This window comes from Babylonia areolata, chromosome 9, assembly GCF_041734735.1.
Source record: "Babylonia areolata isolate BAREFJ2019XMU chromosome 9, ASM4173473v1, whole genome shotgun sequence".
NCBI classification, from domain to species: domain Eukaryota; kingdom Metazoa; phylum Mollusca; class Gastropoda; order Neogastropoda; family Buccinidae; genus Babylonia; species Babylonia areolata.
Genome location: NC_134884.1, coordinates 32,241,197 through 32,262,806, shown reverse-complemented (window position 1 = coordinate 32,262,806; position 21,610 = coordinate 32,241,197). Strand labels below are relative to the sequence as shown.

The 21,610-nt window shown below is 38.0% G+C and overlaps 3 protein-coding genes across 4 annotated transcripts; 1 reads left to right on the top strand and 2 right to left on the bottom strand.

Moving 5' to 3' along the window:
* Nucleotides 1–1,607: 1,607 nt before the first annotated feature.
* LOC143285397 (uncharacterized) lies at nt 1,608–11,035 on the bottom strand. The gene is made up of 3 exons (XM_076592642.1): nt 10,900–11,035; nt 6,215–6,390; nt 1,608–5,657 (listed from the first exon to the last, which is right to left on the bottom strand). Exons 2-3 carry the CDS (start codon nt 6,381–6,383, stop codon nt 4,765–4,767), a joined length of 1,062 nt encoding a protein of 353 aa, XP_076448757.1. The 5' UTR covers nt 6,384–6,390; nt 10,900–11,035; the 3' UTR covers nt 1,608–4,764.
* A 3,958-nt stretch (nt 11,036–14,993) lies between these two features.
* Nucleotides 14,994–19,176, bottom strand: LOC143285838 (BBSome complex assembly protein BBS10-like). 2 transcript variants are annotated; one of them, XM_076593272.1, is made up of 2 exons: nt 19,044–19,176; nt 14,994–17,113 (listed from the first exon to the last, which is right to left on the bottom strand). In XM_076593272.1, exon 2 carries the CDS (start codon nt 17,054–17,056, stop codon nt 15,182–15,184), a length of 1,875 nt encoding a protein of 624 aa, XP_076449387.1. In that variant the 5' UTR covers nt 17,057–17,113; nt 19,044–19,176; the 3' UTR covers nt 14,994–15,181. The 2 variants fall into 2 exon arrangements, with proteins under 2 accessions (XP_076449387.1, XP_076449388.1); XM_076593273.1 differs by having other exon boundaries at nt 19,040–19,121.
* A 56-nt stretch (nt 19,177–19,232) lies between these two features.
* Nucleotides 19,233–21,286, top strand: LOC143285837 (tonsoku-like protein). Its single transcript, XM_076593271.1, has 3 exons — nt 19,233–19,289; nt 20,125–20,220; nt 21,035–21,286. Exons 1-3 carry the CDS (start codon nt 19,265–19,267, stop codon nt 21,244–21,246), a joined length of 333 nt encoding a protein of 110 aa, XP_076449386.1. The 5' UTR covers nt 19,233–19,264; the 3' UTR covers nt 21,247–21,286.
* The last annotated feature ends 324 nt before the right edge of the window (nt 21,287–21,610 follow it).

Sequence of the window (21,610 nt, the reverse complement as noted above, 5' to 3'; positions counted from 1 at the left end):
CAAAAGTCAACAGAAATATGTCAATCTGCATGTCTAATCACCTTCCTTTTAATTGTCAATACACAAAAAAAGAAAAAAAAAGAAAAAAACAACAAAAAAACAAACTTTCTTTAGCATGGTCTAACAACTAAAAGCTCTCATTTTGTAGTGTCTAAGTCACAATAGTGGTCTTTCTCTTTATCTTAAAGTGTGGATCATAACCAGTACGGCCTCAAGACCATTTCAGACACAAACATGAACTGTTGTTGTTATGCATGATTTAACCCTTTGAGCCCTGACCACCGCTTTACCGGTGGTAGAGAAAAATGACATAATGCCTAGCCACCGGTTGAGCGGTGCATAAACACTTGTGTCGTGTTTTGCTACTGGTTGACTTATATTGAAGAGCCAATCAGAAAAACCATAATATTCTGACGTCAGCGTATGTAGTACCAACATGGCCGCGCCTTTTCACTGTGTTTTGTGCATGTGCTTTGGATAAAAAAGATCAATTTCAATATAAGTCAACCAATAGCAAAACACGACAAGTGTTTACGCACCGCTTAACCGGTGGCTAGGCATTATGTCATTTTTCTCTACCACCGGTAAAGCGGTGGTCAGGGCACTCTTTTTATATCTGCCGTGACACATTAAATACCAATTATTTGCAAATTTTGGCTCAGGAGCTCAGGCAGAAGGGTTAAAATTGCTCAGGAACTCAGGGCTCAAAGGGTTAATAGCTTGTGGAGATTCCTGGGTTACTGAACTGAGAGGTGAGGTAACAGCTACAAATCTGACCACTAAAGTCACTGAAACAAAAGGAAAAAAGTAATGCGCTTTAACCCTAACTCCCCATATTGTTCAAACCAACGCTGACCTCCCCATATTGTTCAAACCAAAGCTGACCTCTGATGTAATAGTTTTAAGTCCAACCTTCACACTATCCATACACAAGAAAACCACCCATATGTATGACACAGTTTACACCTGACCCATAACATTATCATAACACCTGCTCGGTAACAGCTATACACCTGACCTCTAACATTACTCAAAGAAATGGTAACATTTATATACCCACACCCTTATATTACACAAACAAGAGGTAACATTTAAACACCTGGCTCCTTACCTTATCCAAACTGAAGGTAACAGTAATACACCTGACCCCTAACATTACAGAAACATAAGGCAATAGTTCTACACTTGACCCTTATTCACTGACGCCTAATATCTAATATTTAAAGAAAAGAAAAGAGATAAAAAAAAAGAAGTTCATTGGCCCCTAACATTATTCAAACCAAAAACACCCATTACACAACTGACCCTTTTAAACTGTTCAATAAAAAAAATCTAGGGGTTGAGAATAGCAGGGGGGATAAACAGCCACATGTGATTCAAAGTTCAAGATCAATATGGGTCTTAGGTCATGGGAACAGAATCAATATTTCTTGTGGTCTCTCCTTTGATCAAAAGTGCAGCAGGAAGGCAGTGATAAAATGGGAAAGAAGACAGCAGAATCTCACTAATCCAGATAGAATGTTTTATCATATATATATATATATATATATATATATATATATATATATACATTTATCATATATATATATATATATATATATATATATATATATATATATATACATATATATATATATATATATATATATATATATATATATCAAGAGCTGCCCTTCAGTCTAGAGTAGAGGATTCCGTACACTACACTCATCTAGTTCTATACACACAAATATCCTCAACATGCACAACTCTTGAGATTGTGTACAACATGCATAGAATAGATTCTATTACATAACTATTAACTGAAGCAGCTGCAGCAAACAAAAAACAGGAATCTTCCTTCTAATTCTGCATTTGTGGGCTGTGACTCCCACATTCAATCAATACGAGTGGGCTTCTACACGCATGACCGTTTTTATCTTGTCATGTAGGCAGCTGTCAAAAACTGGAGTGCAACATAGGGGGAAATGGACTCAGTTTGTCCCCTAGGTGGGGTCAAACTGCCTTTCCCAACCAGGCCATTCTAACAACACTGAGAGTCACATCACAAAAAGTAAAGGGGAGATCAGCAAACAAAAGGAAAAAGTACTTTTGTTCTGTGTTCACTCTCTGCCCTCTCATGATCACTGTTCAAGGGGCAGAACTGTGTCTGGGTGGGAACACATTTGGAAATGAAGTTCTTACACTTTCATGAAGCTTCAAGTCCCTTTTCCACATCTGATTTTTTTCTTGCTTTCTTTTTTCTTTTTTTCCTGGGCAGATGATGTTTTCTCAGGACTAAAACCCTATGATCATTCATGCTCATCAGGTAATCATTGTTCACAAATATTAAAAGCTACATGTTACAAAATTTCATCCACTTACACACAATCATTGCATCCTGCTTCTGTTGCTGCAGCCATCTCAACAAGCGTAAGTAACTAGCTGCATAATTCAACAAGTGGTAAGTATGTACGGATCAGCTACAAGGGAAGTGCAACTGCAATTTCCAGTTTCACCGTGTCTCCACACACTTTGAAATTGGTATGATAAGACATCACAACCACATATTTTGACCAAAAAGATACATAAATAATCAAAATAGAACGATCAACATAGAGGAAAATACAATCTTATAACATGAGTGACATGGCTACGACTTTCACAGATCTCAAACAGAATTCAAACAATGAGACACAGAAGAAAAAGAGAAATGCTAAGTTTTTAGCACTTTAAATCATAATTGTGTCCACACAAGCTCCTCTTAACCGAAGAGTAAAACACAGTGAAAAACTGTACAAATAACCCCATGTTTTGATAACATAAATCTCTGTATCCAATGCGAATAATATAGAAGACAAAAAAAAAGAAAAGAAAAAAAGAAGAAAAAAAGAAAAGGAAGACCAGTACCAAATCTAGCATGTTTAGAAAAAAAAGAGAAAGAATCAAGCTACACCTAAATTAAACAGTTGATGACAAAAGTGTACAATAAGGACTCTTAATCAACAGAAGATCAACTGAAAAGGAATTGCTCAAATCACTATTCAGTTAGCTCAGTTAATTATAAACACAAAAGGTAACCACAAAAGAACTGACAGAGGGGACATACACACTGATGATATTTCATTTTCATCATGAGAAGCAAAGTGAAGAAGGAGATTTTTTTGAAAGATACAATTTTGATGTGGCAAACAAGTTTGATTACAATAGCAGCTGGGGGGTGGGGATGGGGGTGCTCATTGCGGAAAGGAGAGCAAGACTTCAGCAGACTGGACGGTACTTAACTGGTGACACAACTTTACAACTGGCACGACAGACCTCATGGGAACCGTTTCATGAAGGTCTCACTAACTCTCCAACAAACAGTTCAAGTTCCCTTGCTAAGGAATAGGAAATTTGTATAAATACAAGTCGCTGCTAATGTTTCCCAGTTTTAAATAGACCTTTACAGATGCTATTTTATACAAACAAATCATGAATGCCTTGATTTAAACAACCAAAATTACTTAATTCAAAAGACAAAGCACCAAAAACAAAAACAATAAAAAAAAAAAAGAATGCCATGACAAAAACAACCTAAACTACTTAATTCAAAAGAAAACAAAGCCCAGGTTGTGGGGGAAAAAAAGGATTCCACAAGTCATCCAACATAAGTATATGATTTTTACATCTTCACCTTGCCCAATTCATCACAGAAAATTGAAACATATGGAACAGTTGTGACCAATTTAAACAAATATTCATGGTCAAACTGCCTTCATGGTAACAAATGATACACTCTTATAGGTCAAATGATATACTATGAGTGTACGTAAACTTATATATTCAAACAGCTCAGAAATTATACAATATATACCTTGAGTTAATATGTAAATATGTTCAAACAGTTCAAATATGAGTGCTTATGAACAAATATAATCTACAATATCATACAGAATGTTTACATATCTATACACATTGGTTAAGTAATCATAAACAACTTGAATATTTTCTCAAACTACACATGCTGGTCTATACCAGTGCAAACAATACAGCCAAGGAAATAACACAAACCCAAATACACAGGAACCACTCAAAAAGTCAAAAGCATTCTTTTTTTTTCCCAGTGTTTCTACAAGCTGGAACTATGACAACATGAAATAATAAATACTGTTACTTTGGGAAATAAAGTTATCAAGTACAAAACATCAAATATCAATAAAAGTAAAATGCTACATAATAATTTTCCACATCTACAAGATAAGCAAACACTGATAGCAAATAAAACTATTGAAGAAAAGCAGAATAAAGTACAACAGTGTCTGATCTAAATGTACAATTCAAATCAGACCAGCACTTCACACTAAGCGGACAGAAAGAAGATTCTAACTTTACAAAAAATTGAAAACTATTAATACACAACTGATCAAACCTTTCCTACAATATGCAAGCAATTAAGCAAACACAACAAAGACACAAACAAAAAATTCTACTATGACAGCAAAATAATATAAAGCAAATCCATTCTAAAAGAAAAAATACAACAACAACAACCCAACCACGACTGCCATACAAAAAAGCAAATCCAATAAAGCTGACAACGATAGCCATATAATTAAGCGCATCCATTATTTGAAAACAACAACAACACAAAACACTAAAATAATTGAAATACAACTGAACAAACACAATACCCCCCCATCCCATCCCCCCACGCCCCCTCAAAAAAAACAACCTACAATGACAGGGACCTTCTGCACATCTTCAGTACACTCTATCTGAAACAAATACTTCTCAGCTGTTGCTTCACTGAGCACGCTGGGTGAAGCGGCCACACTTGCTGCCAGAGGGCCTGAGCAGCCTGTTGCGAGCAGACGTCTGCTTGCGACTGCAGCTCTGCACCATGCGAGCCTTGTTGCTGCGCTGCATGCAGTTCCTTGTCAGGAACTTCTTGGTGGCGGCGGCAGCCTTCTGGCGGTCCTGCAGGATAGGGGTTTCCTTTTTCAGGTGTGCAGCGCCACAGCATTCCGTCATGCTGGCAGTGTGTCCAGCCACCGTCAGCATGGCACGCTGGTGGCGACACTTGGAGCTGTTCTGTGGCTCCTGTCCTCCTCTGGCCCTGTCTCCAGCTGCCGATGTCTGGCGAGATGGGTCACTGCTTCTCTCCTTACGCACACTGAAAATTCGGTCATAAAACGAATTCTGACCCTCACTGCTTGTGCGTCGCGCAAACACTGACGCGTATTCTATCAGTTCGTTTTCAAGTGGGCTGGATTTCAGCTGGCAGTTGACGTCCGTGCCAGTGAAGCATGGTGGTGGCGTTATCATCCAGCTCTCAGTAATCGCCTTATTCAAACTCTTGATCTTATAGCATCTTCCAGTGTGGTCTCTCAAGAGGACAAGGCCATATGCTGGTTCAACACAGTCTTCAATGTTGTTAACATAGGACTCCATTTCATCGGATTCTTCTATCACAGAAAGGCTGGAACAAGAGGATGACATATCTGTGTCATCATCCGTTCCCCGACATTCAAAGATTTCAAAACGACCAGTTGCTACATCATATCCGTCTTCTACATCCTCAGACTCGGAGGAAGATGAGGAGGACAGATCCAAAACCCCATCAAAAACGGTGCCATCCGGCCGCCGCAAAGAAGTATCCTCCCCTTGGCTTTCCAGCGGTGAGGGACTGCTGCTCCCTAATCAAACATACAACACAAATGATTGGTTTGATTCATGTCAACAGTCAAGCCTGTTCGTCACATGACTAACAGCAGAACCCATTACACCTCTTCAGTGAATGAATGACTTAAATCACTTGTGAAACATCACAATCTTAACATGTTAACTTTACCTTATTGAAGTTATTCACAGATATAAACAGTAGAAATAGTTTTTACACAACACAGCATATTGTCCTTTCATAGGACTTAGGAGTCTAAAACCAAGCAATAACACAAGCTCCAGTCAAGAATTCAAATGACATCAATCATTGCTCTGCTACAATGAACTGGGAACATATTAAGTAACATGGCTTCAAGCAGCAAGGGGTAAAAACTCCTGAGAGCCAGTGTGCCATGGTTCCCAAACCTGTTTATGCTTTACGTTAAAACAACAGCTACAACAAAAACATGACTGGGGTGATGGATATTTTAAATCTTTTATTTTTCCAACATCCACCTTACCAACCATTACCCTTGTTATCTAACCTGTGACACACACACACACACACACACATACACACAATCCTACTCACGTGGTAGATCAACCCGCACCCATCCCATTTCATCATCAACGGTCCGGAGGTTCACATTTTGCTGGTCCTGGGCATGACCCATGGCTGCGTTTTCATTCGTTGCTGCATTGCTTTCAGGGCTCTCTTGTTCGGCTTTTCCAAACAACATGGAACTCAGGCTGTTCAGCATCTTGTTTCTGCATACAGAAACAGAGGAATATCACTGTCTGTCTCAACAATACACACACACACACACACACACATATATATATATACAGTAACTGACATTGAAACATGTCAAAATATAAACAACTTTAACACATCCTTTAAAATGCTATCAATATCTATCTTTAACAATCATATACAGTAACTGACACGAAATGTGTCAAAATATAAACAAGTCGTTTAAATACTGTAAAATATAATTTTGTGGTCTTTTATTTTCAATGTATGTGGGAAATATTTATTGAAAAATAATCTTATTCTGGTACAACTGTTGGGATATTCAACAAAAAACAAAAACAAAAAAATCACAAAGCTCTGAAGCTGTAAATTGAAAACAAACGAATTGTTATTCACATGTTACATTCATTTTTCGCTTCCTATGTAAATGTCATTATAAGAATCTGTACAATGCATTTTTGTGTAAGATATGAAGACACACTTGTCTCAATTTATCCATGGAGTTCCATGGCTTGAAAACACACACACACACACACACACACGTCTCTTGCACAGAGTGAGGTGGCACCAACTTGCAGTCCATGAGATTATGTGGATCTACTATATAAAGAAGCAGAAATATTTCAATTTCCATTTTTATTTGCACAAGTGTTTTCCACTTACGATACATTTATTGTTACCACTCCATGTTTTGGTAACACAAAACGATAACCCATATCAAAATCAGTGACATCAGATATCTTTTCAATGATAATTTTAGAATCTTACATAATATTTGACAGCCCTGTTAACATTTATGGTGACATCATACCTAAAAAATAATACACCAGCTTTCCTACTCTGCTCCTTCTTGAGATAGAGATAGAGAGAGAGAAAAACAACACCAATAATAAACTGTGTACCCCTGCCGGAGTCTGCACTAGTGGGTCACGGTTAAGTATGTGTAATCAAAATAAATTTCAGTATTGAGCACAAACTGACCCAGCCCCACGACATTTACCTTTGCACTGATTTTCCCCATCCCTCCTCCCCCACCACTTTCCTTTCTCTCTTTCACTCACACACAGAGATAAACTAAAATAGGAGGAGCCTAGTTTGCACCAGTTTCACATGGTACAGAATGTCACCAAAACTGATTTTTTCAAACCACAGTACTGTAGAATATATATATATATATATATATATATATATATATATAAATATATATATATATATATATTCTCATTTATGTTGATATTAGTTGTATTGTTCCTCCAAATGGGAGGTTGGTATGCAATGCAAGCAACAGCTGTTCTGAACCGTGTTGTGCTCTTACGGCTTGCTCACACCTGAGTTTTACATTCATACACACTTTATATGTATATATATCACTCAGTGACCTTTGACCAAACATGAGTGAAAGTAATGATCAATACCAAACAGTCCATTTTCAGACTGTAAATAATGCACTGATAATTTTTCTATACTGTGGTGTGTGTATATCACTCAGTGAACTTTGAACAGAAATGAGTGAATGTAGTGATCAATACCCAACAGTTTCTTTTCAGCCTGTTATTTACATGCATTGTTATCTCAAGCATTTCATCTGATGACCAGCACTAAAAATAAACGAATCTACTTCATGGTGTTATCTTTTTGAAACCATTTATCCACTTCCACAAAAATTGTAAACACTTCTCTCTCTCTCTCTCTCTCTCTCACTCTAACCATGATACCTGACATACACATTAATATAAATATATATATATATATTTTAAATCAGGTAATCACAGTTGAAGGTTGGTTCATACTCATAACACACACGTGTGCGCACGTGTGCGCGCATGCACGCACGCACACACACAAATGACAGAGAGAGAGTGTGGGAAGAGAACAGAATACAAAACACATAAAAAATGTTGTCCAAAAAAATAAATAAAAATAAAATAAAATAAAATTATATATACATATATATATACTTACATTAGTAACAATGATAATGAAATGGTAGATGGAAATGTATTCATTCTTTCCCCTGTCAATTCAGCTGTGCTTCAATTACACATTACTGTCAATGCTTCATCACAGAATTTTCCAAAACATGACATACTGATATGATACATGTAATCTTCTGTGTGTTTCTCACCCTTTTCACCCTCAGCCACAGATGCCATCATTCATCCTTTTGTTTTTCTAGTATGAATATGAATATATGTGTATGCCTCAGATGGGCAATAAGTTACCAAAGGCAGTCAGGTATATTACATATGTTGATAAAGATTCTATAGCGTTGAGTCATCACACTATTGATTGTCAAGTGTGTGTGTGTGTGTGTGTGTGTGTGTGTGTGTGTGTGTGTGTGTGTGTGTGTGTGTGTGTGACTAAGTCTGTGCACATGTGTGTTTTTGTGATTACCAAGTGAAAAACACAACAAGAAAAACTCACATTCAAAATTGAATACATTATGTACGTACTTCATGCTGTAAAATCTGGAGAAAAAATGCCTGGTAAAATAATAACACAGGACTATTACAACACTATTCTAGCATCAAAGCCCAAGATATTTGTCTAATACTGACCAGTCTTGTAGATTTTCTTCACAAGAGGATAAAAGACAACAGAAAAATCCTAAAACACGATCACTGAATTATCCAGAAAAACGGAAGACAAAAATGACATAAATAGCACACACACACACACACAAAGAAAACAAAAATGACATAAACAGCCAAAATGTCTTGATTATGTCCAACTTCTGCTTATTAAGTAAAACACTGCAGTGTCAACACTCCAAAATCCATGAGAATGAACAAGCAAGCTAAATGACGCATGAAGATGCGTCACATGTCACAGACTGGAATAATTCAACCTTGGGGAAAGGGGGAACAAACTGTATACAATTACAAGCCACCTTAGCAATATAGCATTACACCATCGAGTGAAATATTACTACAGGCACAAAAGTAGAGAATGAAAAAGGGAAGTGAGGGTGAAGGTTGTGGTGGTGATGGTGTGCTTCAGTGAAGGACAAAAATCTGCCACGATACATATTTCTGCATGTGGTTAATTAGATGCTATCAAACAAAATATGGAGCTGGATGAAACAGTTTATTATGGTTGAATTTTCTTTTCCAGTGTGCTCCTTTCAAGTCGCAGTGAGAGCATCAAATGGTGGTAGTATCATATATAACAATATCAATAACAAGCTACCTCAACATTGCACCATCAACTGAAATACTACTACAGGCACAAAACATGCTACCTTAATACAATATTCTGTTGTGACTCTGTGTGTATGTATGTATGTGTGTGTGTGTTTGTGCATGTGTTATGTGTGCGCATGTGCATGTGTGTATTGTGTGCGTGCATGCGTGCTCACATTTGTGTAGTATGTGTGTGTGTGTGATAAGTTATCTTTTTGTGTTATGCACCATATAATATTGGCTCTTAGGTATTACTTTTTGCTGTTAGTATAAAGCACCTTGAGTGCTGGAAGGCACTACATAAATAGTTGTTGTTACTGTTAATATCATATTTTGGCCTGATAATGCAGGCATAACTGGACCAAATTGGCAACACAGATCAACTGAAAAATACATGTCTACCCTCACAGAAAACTTTTTCTTCTTAAGTTGATTATCAGCAAATGGAAAATCTCACTGTTAAAGTCATCGTACATGAAACCACAAAATAATCAAATTTATGCTAACCTATTTCTTCAATGGAACTGAAGGATGCGCACTTGTTGGTAAGCAACCTTGACCTTGAAAATAGTAGGGCAAGTTGGTTGACAAACACGGACAGAGACACACCCTCGACGTCACAGATATCGAGTGCATGAACCGACCGCCTTTTATTTTTATCTTTTTTAATATATCAAATGCTTATTAAAATGAATAGTTCTGTCCGATAACACATGTCACAAAACACGCATTAGTTCTACTGATGGGCTGTATAATTTGTGTTCTCTATGCATTTTATTAGAGAACTTCCGATTTTTTTGTCGAGTTTTCCTTTGTATTCGACTTTCGTTCGTTTTAACCTTCACTGGTTTAGACTGGTCATAAACACTACACTGTCTGCCAAACACCAAAATATTCAAGCATCTCGTGCAGCTTAGCTGTCTATCTGATTGATAGGGTGTAAAACAAAAAGTCTTAAAAGTCTAGAAATTTTCCATCAAAAACGTCGAGCCGAACATAGCAACTCGCTAAGAGGAACTGCTCTGCAGAGGTCTATTTTTAGCCGTGTCGACGAGTTCAAGTATTGACTGAGAATGCATTTGATTTCTTCAACAGTTTGAATGGAAATAGCACAATGTTTGCATGTATCTGAGCCATATGTTCACAAAGACCTCAACGATGGACAGCATTTGCAGAAAATGCACCTGCTGATCAAATGAAAGGACGACTTAAGTCTGAAACCCACGGCTGTGGCTTATGAAATCACCTTCGTTGTGATCGTTCTACATTTGAGTGCTGTCGTCAGCACCAAACTTTGCAAACAAAATCACGGCTATTATTGCAACCATTCACATTACTTACCTTGTGAGCACCAAAGTACTGAACGAAAGTTTCTTTCAGCAAGATCAAAAGCAATGGAAAAGTCAGTGGACTTCGTGAACGGACGACTTTGGACTGACTGGAACAGCTGATCGAAGCCCAAGCTATGCCACATCCGTCAGCAAAGCGTCATCACTTTGTTTACAAATTCATGAATGCTCGTCTCTCATTGGCTATCGTTAGGCGTGTGTGTACTAAAAATAGACGAAATCGCTTAATATTCATGTTCCAAATTTCCGTATATGGTCAAGGAGCGCATGGTAGTGTTTACATCACGTGAAACTTGCATGGCAATGGCCGTGGCCAACCAAAGACACTAATGGGCCAGCAACTGCAGAGGTCGTGGCGACCTTATGACCAGGCATCGAAAGAACCGTGACGATCCTTGTTGCGATGTGATTTGAGATGATCATTTTTTTTCTTGAATTACAAAGCGTTAAACAGTCATTCAGATGAAATTTTGGGGGTGGAAAATTACAGGGGTCACGCATCAATATTGTGTTTGAGGTGCTTCCGGTTGCTGTGATAGTACGTAATATTATTATAATGAGGTTGTAAGTGATGCCCTGTCCAAAGGGACGTAATTTTAGTAAACCGCGCACCTGTCACAGGTTACCCAGCATTGCACGAGTGGCTTTGTACGAGGAGGGGGGAGGAGGGGTGGGGGGCGGCAAGTAGTGCATGCATGGACATGCCGGATCTCGCAAATCATATTCGCAACTATCTCATTATGTAGCCAGAGAGCATGATTAATTAAGATAAATAAATAAATTGTTTAAGACAATATTTTTTTTAATGTATATGTACTGAATAAAGTAAATGATTTTATTTGTTCAGTCAGATATCACTAATGTCCAGCATTTATACCAAAAGAAAGGCACAGAGCAGTGTATGCCACAGAAGAAGAAAAACAACAACAATAATCAATATCAGTATTCTGTGAGATAATGGAAGAATTAGTGTGTGTGTGTGTGTGATGAACGTTTGTCTGCAGTGTAGGACCTGAAAATGTGTTATTCTACAGTCTTCAAGTTTGTGGAGCGCACGCGCGCGCACACACACACACACACACAGAGTGCTAAACAATAAGATTTTATTTACAATGTCTTTTCTAAAAGAAAAAAAAGCATGAAAGTAATGTTCCCGGCATATAATACAAATTTCAATATTAATGACAGTAAAAAATGACACAGAACACCTGGATAAAACTGCAAACGCTGTCGTATATCCTCTATTCTGTCACTTGCACGACATCTCCTGCCCAAATTCATAACTTTAGTTCCTGTAACAGAAAAAAAACAAACCCAAACCAAAATCAAAAAACAAAATATAAACAAAAACTCTGCCATGATCTATGAATATGCCAACATGTTGTATCTATGTTCATTTGTGTTCCCTGAAGTTCAATAAAAGAGATCGGACCGAAACAAACAGGGCTGCTGAGGTGTACAAATGCAGAGTGTGCAGTCTTGCCAAAACCTCCCCAAATCACATTTCCTTTCAAGCCTGACGAGTGTTTCATCATTACAGAAACACATGCCATCCACTGAAGATGGTGTTACACTGTGAGACACACTTTATATGTGATGGGGAGTATCAAAGAAGATATTAGTAATCCTAAAGTTTAAAACTATATTTGGTGTCATATACTGTACCATGTCAAACTGATGCAAACTAGGCCTATCGGTTTGCTCTGTTTGGCCAAATTTCGCGTGGCTAACAGTGAAAAGATGCCCCTCTAACTATAACTAACTGGAGGTGAAGAAAAAGAGGCAATTCAGGTGAAAATAAAAGAAAAAAGAAAAGCTTCTCAATGAGTCCGGTGGTCAAGTGTGGACCAAGTTTAAAAATAAAAACAAAACACAACATTCATTGTGCATATCATACACGAAATAACTAAATGATGTAAATCTCATAACACAATAATCAAAACCAATTTCACAATACTGGAAACCACACTGATATTTCAAACCAGTCTCAACACTCAAAACCAATCACATACATCACATTGCCTAAACAATGTACATCTAAACTCATAATACTTAAAAAATGAATCCATATATCAAAATTTAAACCCAGTCACAATACTCAGAACCAACAACATACATCAAATACAGTACATCTCAAATCATAATACTTAAAATCAATCTCATCCACCCCCACAACTTCCTCACCCCCACCCCCTCTACACACATTACCTCAACAACAAACACAGAAAACAGAGACAAGCACACAGTTGCTTTCATCAGCGGAAGTGGACTTCAGAGGTGCATCATTACATTCTTTATAAAAGTTAAGTTTAATTACAGAATGTGTTTGGGTATGCAATGTTATTAATGTGCTTAATAATAAGGAAAATGTTTGATAAATGTAATAACACATGGATCATGTATCATATGATTAGCATATGATGTAAAAATGTCTGTAATTGTAATTTGTTTGCTTTAGAATAATAGAACCTTTGCAAGGAGGAAAAAAAAGGTCTCAAGGAAGGACTAAGGCACTGTCAGCAGAGAGGTGTCAAGACAGCATAGCGTCCTAGAAGGATGGGACAGATGGAGAAGATCTGAGAGATGTGGTGACCTTTTGTTTTGAAAGCACAGACAAACAATTCTGTATTGGTTTTGAGCCAGTGAAGTGTTCTGAGCAGTGACGATGCACTCTCATGCCTGCGTTTATGATGCACGGATCAGGCTGCATGATGACTCTGAATTAAGACAGAGGACTGAAATCATTTATTTGGAGGGTTTTTTTAAAAGCATTATTTCAAGAAGTCAAAGGTCACGTTCTTTAAAAAATTCAGTTTTGAAGACTGGAGTTGATCCAAATCCAGAAAAAAGTGGAAGGTGTGTCACAAAGAAGCATCCACACGTTCTTGCGTCATAACTGAATACCATTTGTGGTATGTTCAATTACTTAAGCAGATTTGTTCCAGGAATGGCAATGATCATGAAGCCCCTCACTGACTCCACTTCATTTCATGTCACTTGAAGCCCAGCTGACAAGGGGCACGACAGCTGAGTCGTTAAAATGTTACACTACATCTGAGGGTCCTGGATTCAAAATGGCACTAGTGTCTGAAACCTTTACATGATTAAATACATGGAAAAGATAAAAAAACTACAAAAAAATCTTAAATATCCCATAATCCATGTCAGTGTTTGGTGGTGTCATGGAAATAAAGGGCATACTCAGCATGTGCACCCTCCAAAAACAGAGAACAGCTACCTACATGGCAGGGTAAAAACAGTCATATATGTAAATGCCCTTTCATTAATGAGTGAACATGGAATCTACAGCCTATGAATGCAGAAGAAAAAGAAGACAAGCTGATCACAAGGGGCCCTCCCAGTGCTGAAGGCACATAAAAAAAGAAACATAAGAAGTAATAACAACACAAAGCCCTATGTAATCAGAATGATAAAACAGTTGAATAAAGAAAAGACTAGTTTCAAACCATGCTTACATAAGTGAACTAAAAAATACAATCAAATGAAAATAAATAAAACAACACAAGTATGGTTACATCAGTCAGCAGCCAACTCATGTTTATTAGTAATGCTGAATGTATATATGGCCTTTAAGATGGTATTGTACTAATCACCTCCTTTAATTATCTTAAGATCAAATAAGCAATAAAATCATACTGAAAAAAAGGGTAAAATTGTCATATATCCATGACCAAGTCTGATCACTGTAAGTGAAAGTCAAAACAAATTGTCGTACACTTCATGAAGTTCAACACTTTTGATGCGATAATGTAAGGACACACCTCTGTGTATGAAGGAAGCCTTGATACCTTCCTGTGGGCATGTTGGAGTGGTGTTGAATGTATGTTTCTGAATAGCTGCCAACAGAAATGAGCACAGCTCACAGGTAGAATGTCAATTCTCTCCAGTCATCTTGTGATTCTGCTGGAAATAATGTTTCATGCCTTACTGACAGTCCTTGAAAAAAACAGTAAACAGCAATTTTTGTGTGTGCATTTTTGGAATGGTCCTTGGGAGCTTCATGCAAATGAAACTACTGCTGTGGCATATGATGTGAGTCCATAACTAATTACCAGTATTACAATAGTACACACATACATTTTTGGATATGGTCCTTAATTCTTTTGTGAACAGCTCATATCAATTTTTTGTGTGTGAACAGCTTACGAAAATATATCATCACCAGCCAATTTAATCTCTAGCAGTATATCACATCAACAATATCATCTTCACCACAATTTCCTTTTCTGCAGATTATTATGCATGTCTTTGCATCAGTATTCATCCTCACACTCTTTCTCTTCTTTGGTGAGCTCTTGGGCAGAAGTACACGGAATCTTTTTCACTGACACCACAGCTTCCACTCGAAGAAGTTGAACCACAAGCTGAAGTACATGAACAACAACAGCAAGTTTACTTCCGACAGGTTCAGCAGAATCATGGTCAGTCACAGACCCGTGATCCCCCAAACCCAACAGCTGCCCACTGCGCACCATCAAAAGCATGTGGGTCCATTTTTCTGTGAACCGGCGCTGTTCTCCGTTCTTGGCTGAGCAAAGGTTGGCATGCAGTGTGCGCGGAACAGAAAGGACCATCTTCTGAACCAAAGTGAGAACTTGTTCTGCAGCTTGACAAGAATGACTGGTGCGGTAATCTGAAATAGCAGTGACAAGAACAGTTTCAAATGCACCACCACAGCTGACTGTCAAAAGTGATTTGGAAGAAACATGAGCAGAGGAATAATTTCCAAGCTCTACAAAACTGTGTGTTTGCGGAGAGTCCACTGCCTTTGCTTTTCCAGCACAGCCTGACATGTTCCTGTTGACAATTCTGTCTTTGTCTTCTGGTTCAAGAATACCTGAGTCAGCCCAGAGAGAGGTTTTCAAACATTCTCTCACAGCTTTCAGAGCTTTGTATAACGACTGGCACAACTGGTCACACATACCTTCTGAAGGAGAACAGACGACTAAATGTTTGAAAGGTGACAACAGAAGGCTGTTTCCTGGAAGGTCAATCATAGTACAGATTTTTCGTCCCATTTGGACAAAACTGCAGATCCTGCCTTCGAAGAAACACCTTGCAGGCACAGCTTCACTGAGATTTGTCAAAACAGGGGTTCCTGTTAAATCACTCAAGAACATCACCTTCTCATGTGGTAAACATTGAACAGAAATGCTATGTTCTCTACAAAGTCCTTGCACGAACTGAGGCACTTCTTCAGAACAAAGCAGTACATGCACACCAGCTGATTTCAGGGACCTCAGAACACATTCTACAGATGTCCTTTTCTGAGAAAGAAGATTTACAACATTTTCTGATGTAAGATGAATTGAGATATCATTTCCTCCCCTTGCTTTATCAGTCTCATCAAAGTTTACACTCAGTAATGCAAATCTCTTGGATGTCACAGCACCAGTACCTACATGACTTTGACAAATGGACTGCAGGTTTGCCTCCAACAAAACGCCCTGACATACCCTGGATTTCTGTTGTGGCTGTGTTGCAACTTTACTGTGGTATATGTCAAAATGTTGTAGCACATGTACTAGCTGAAGCTCAAGATCACAATTTCCAGGAATTTCCAGTGAAAGGAAAGCAACCAAATAGTCTGTGAAGAATGGAACCATCTGTTTCTGAAGACAAGTCTGAAGGGAACCCTTCAGCACATTCCTGACAAAAGATACCACATTTTCATCATGATTCCTTATTGAACAGGCTTTCACTTTTTCAACCACCATTTTCGCAATGTCTTCAAAGTCAGAACTCAGAAACTTGCTCATCTCCAATGACAGCCTCACTCTTAACACTGCATTCTGCCCATTGTCTCCTTCAAGGAAATCTGCAATATCTTTCAGAATCTGAGACAAATACAGGATGAATGTCTTGCTTCCATCTCGGTGAATTGAAGAATAGGAGCGGAGACTCTGCATGATGAAGTGTGCTACAGGATGAGCCAGGTGGAGAGATGAAAGGATGGTGAAACCATCTCTTGTCACCATGACTTTTCCTGTTGGAGTGGACAGCAGTGTCTGTTGACCTCCTGGCCCCAGCAGTCCCTGCACTAAACTGGCCAAAGTTTTGCTGATGTTGACCATCAGGTCCAGAGATATGTCCTGCTTCATAACAGGTCCACTTGTGGCTCCCTCCATCCTGATCCTGTCTGTCTTGTCTTGTCAAGTATCTGGACTTTTGATCAGCTCTCCTTCCTGCACAATAAAACAGGTGATGGTAAAAGTTATATTGTTCTGGGGTCACAAAAAAATGACAACTTCTACATACTGATTTAGATAATACAAACAACAAGATGAACCTTGAATGCAGAAAACAGTGACAACAACAGCAACAGTGATATCAATAGCAAAACAACAACAACAATAATAATAATAATATTTTATTTCTATATAGCACTATAATACAAGCATAAGCAAGCTCTAAGCACTTTACAATCCAGTACCTAAAGTGAAACAAGAAAGCATATAAAAAGTAGTAGAAACATAAAAACAGAATCATTAATATCATAAAAAACACAATGCATAAAAGTTAAAACTCACAAAGTAACATACTATCAATACTACAACTGTTACACTCCAACACTCACACTAACACCCACGCACAGACACACATAATTAAACGGCTGAGATGAAAGCCATTTTCACTTAAAATACATACATGTAAAAAGGAACATAATTGTAATCTGCATGCCACAGATTTTGTCAAAATTGTAAAATAAAATTTTGGATACAAAAGGTAAAAGGGGTAAAATCGGGTCATTCTCCCTTTCGAACCACACCACCACCATCCATCTACTCACTCCCACTCCCATTCTCTCTACTCTCCCATGGGCCTGGGACAACAGCACTATCTGAGTTATGACAAATATTTTTTTAAAGAGATAAGTTTTAAGATTTACTTTAAAGGTAGATATATAAGTTGTTTGTCTGAGAGCAATAAGCAGAGAATTACAAGTTGTTGGGCCAAAGACGGAAAATGACCTCTTTCCACAGGAGTTAAGGAAGTATCAGGGGACAGTTAGCTGGGAGGAATCAAGAGATCTCAATGTTCTGTTTGGCAAGTACGGGTTAACAAGCTCAGAAAGATATGAGGGTGTGGTATCATAATTCAGGCACTGAAAGCATAGGCAGGCAACTTTATATTCAATTCTGGCTTGAACAGGCAACCAATGAAGTGTCTGCAGGAGAGCAGTAGCACTATCTCTCTCCTCGACCTTTTAAGGACGAGCCGAGCTGCACTATTCTGTATTTTCTGGAGCTTGTAGAGTTTATCATTGGGAAGGCCAGCAAAGAGAGAATTACAATAATCTTGGTGGGATAAAATGAAGGCAACAGCAAGTTTGTTATGATGAAAATAAAATGAATCTGTCCTGACACAGCTAGCTGCCTTCATTGTTTATGACACTCTTGCCTTCTTCATGTAATCAGTGCTTCAGTATAACTGCAAATGCAAATGATTCAAACAAAGCCAAAGCTGCATACACATACTATAACCTTGATCTTCATCTTCACTCTGTGTGCACAGACCTGTGAATTTTTGAATGCACATCTAACTTACATGGCGAGACAATATTTCCTCCTGCATGCACTCAACTTTACGCCAAACTATAGTACTTTTGAAAGCTAGCTATAGTATCAAGTAAGGCATCACAACTTCCATTGTTTTGATCATACTCTGTCAATGAACACGTGTGTAGTATTCTTTTTGGATGACAGATTTACCTGTCTAAAGCCTGTTACATACATTGATTTTGTCACAAACAAACATGCATGCAGTTAAACATGCACATAAGCACACATATGGGCACGCACATCTACACAACCACAATGCTGGACACAAAAAACTGCCCACAACCGAAGGGATGAATTACAACCCCCATCCATTATGAGATGTGTGTGTGTGTGTGTGTGTGTGTGTGTGTGAATGCGTATTAAATGTATAGTCTGTGGGTGCCTGAATGCGTATTAAATGTATAGTCTGTGGGTGCCTGAATGCGTATCAAACGTGTAGTCTGTGTGTGCATATGCCCACATATATGTGCATGCTTTTAAGTTCTGCAGGTGTCCGGTTTAAGTAAAACAAGTACAAATTCGTCAATGAAAAATAACTAACAAACATACGCACTATGATTAGGTATCTCGGGTTATGAAGATGTCACTTTTTGTGGGGGGAAAAGGACGCAACACATGCTGTTGGGTGTGATCTTTTGAGTTTCGATTCTGATGTTCTCAACATGTCTGCCAAGCGTGTTGTAAACATGTCATAACGGTAGGTAACTCTCACAACTCGGAAAAAGAGGGCGCAAATCACGGCGCCAATGTCTGACTTCAGAAGCTGAACCAGAAATGGAGAATATTTCAGATTATAACAGTATGTGTAGCCGTATAAGCGTATAAGATATTTTCGTCCGTTTTTGAGCAATCGTTTTCAATTTCCTAGTGTTCATCGAAGCTCAAAATCGGTGTGTCACCTTTTGTGCGCACTAACTTTGCAACAAAGTAATGAGCCATAATTTTGCCCCCCTCATAAATCCAGTCAAAATAACTGTTGCAAACGGTTTTTATTTCAGTTTTGGTTGTTTATTGTGCCATATTTATTAAGGTCTCATATATAATAATTTCTTTGGGGTGTAGTGGGTACAACATCAACGCGCTGAATCACTTTTGTCCATTATCAGGTGATGTTAGAAGAAACAAGCATAAAACACACCGAAACACACACACACACACACACACACACACGTGTGTAAACCTAAATCGTGTTGATGCATGTGTTTGAATAAATAGGCCTCAGTGATTTTGAAATGCGCACATGCACACTTAAAATAATAATGCACACATAGTAACAAATCACACCAATTTGCACAGAGCGGTTGTATGATATTCCAACATCAAGACATGTAGCTCTTACTTTGAGCTGTTGATAGTTGCTTTTAGCAGCATCACTTTGAAATTTATAACTTTTGTTTGTTATAATTCCTTAATCTGCAGATTATCTCAGAAATTATGCTTGAAATGTGGTTCAAAACATGTATCATGTGTATGATTATATCCAAATTCCAATATCCAACCTTTCATTTTATAGGACCTTGAGGAGCATTTAGAAATAACTTTTTTTTTTTTTTTGGGGGGGGGGGGGGGGGGGGGGGGGGGGGGGGGGGTACTAGTGTGTACAGTGTATGTTAACTTGTGGTTTATCATTTCAGGACTACAGAAATGCAAGAAAAAGGCTGAGGAGAAAAATGACCTGAAAGAATTGGGAAGCATCTGTAATGCTCTAGGAGAACTGCTTTCTCAGTATGGTATGTTGATAATAAACACTCCATACCTATTTCTTTTTTTCTTGGGGGTGGAGTGGATGTGAAAAGTAGTGGTGTTTGATCTGTACAAGTATATTAATTTTTAGATATAACTAAATGTAATTCTGTTTTCTTTGTGGTCCAAAGTAATGCGTTGCTCTTGGTGGTGGGGGGAGCGTCCATACAATGCAAAGCTACCCATGTTTCTTTGTTGTTATTTTTTGTCTGCAAGTGAGTTTTTGTTCCATCAAAGTTGATTTCCTATAAAATGTTGCCAGGAACAACCATTGTGTTAAATGCATACAGCATATAAGATTCGGTTTATTATCTCATCTGAAGAACTGGCACCCAGACCACCTCTATAGATCTAATGGAAGTGGGAGTAAAAATCCCAGTCCATTGTGGGACTCAAACTTGTGGACACTTGCTTCCTAATTCTAGACAGGCTCATTATTACTTGGCCTCTGCTCCAATATCATATTACTTTTTTGTCACAACAGATTTCTGTGTGTGTGTGTGTGTGTGTGTGTGTGTGTCTCTGAATACTAGTGTGTGTGTATGTGTGATGCCCAAGTAAAAGCTTTTCATTGTAATGTAACATTGTTACAAATCATTATGTGAATATATGATTATTTTTTAAGCGGTAGGGCTTTACTTTATCATAATTCAGTGCATGGGTGTGAAAGAGAGGGACTTTCTCAGTCACTGATTCTTGATTTGGTCTCCTTTTCATTTGTGATGTCAAAATACATAGCATTAATGTGTATAGATGTATGATATTGATAACCCTCATGTTTGTTTGTTCTGTATATTAAAGGTTACCATGCAGAAGCCATCACGGAGCATGAGATGGAAAAGCAATTGTCTGAAGCATTACAGGACAAAATTGGGGAGGCTGTAGCATGCAGAAAGATTGGTGAATGTCTGTGTAAACTGGGCCAGTTTGACAAAGCACTGAAGTTTCAAAATCAGTACTTGGCTCTGGCACAAGAGTGTAATGATAAGGCAAGTAAATGTTCACAGTTGTGATTTTATATTTTAGAATGAACTTGTCTGTTTCACTGTTTCAGTCACCAGAATTCAGAAACTTGTATTTTGCAAATAACATATTGGCCAGCTCTTTGAAAAAAAATGTTGCAAAAAAAAGAAAAAGAAAAAAAAAAAGGAAACAAAAACAAAGCATGATCTGTGGTGTGTAATATGGTGAAGGTGTTACACTCAGTAGCTTTCAGCTTTTCTTTCTTAAAAAAGTTAAAGGTTGTTTTAACGTCTTTTAGAATTCTGAAAAAGATTAACATTATTTCATTAGATTTGATTGTGTGGATGAATGTGTGTGAATGTGTCAAAATGCATTACATCTGTATATGTGCATGTGTGTCTCTGTGTCTGTTGT

Excerpts from the sequence above, each read along its gene's own strand:
- LOC143285397 (XM_076592642.1), bottom strand. The coding sequence starts at position 6,383 with ATGCTGAACAGCCTGAGTTCCATGTTGTTTGGAAAAGCCGAACAAGAG. Across the intron at positions 5,658-6,214 it reads GGTGCGGGTTGATCTACCAC|GGAGCAGCAGTCCCTCACCG; the intron begins GTGAGTAGGATT and ends ATGTTTGATTAG.
- LOC143285838 (XM_076593272.1), bottom strand. The coding sequence starts at position 17,056 with ATGGAGGGAGCCACAAGTGGACCTGTTATGAAGCAGGACATATCTCTG.
- LOC143285837 (XM_076593271.1), top strand. The coding sequence starts at position 19,265 with ATGGAGAATATTTCAGATTATAACA. Across the intron at positions 19,290-20,124 it reads GAATATTTCAGATTATAACA|GACTACAGAAATGCAAGAAA; the intron begins GTATGTGTAGCC and ends TTATCATTTCAG. Across the intron at positions 20,221-21,034 it reads AGAACTGCTTTCTCAGTATG|GTTACCATGCAGAAGCCATC; the intron begins GTATGTTGATAA and ends TGTATATTAAAG.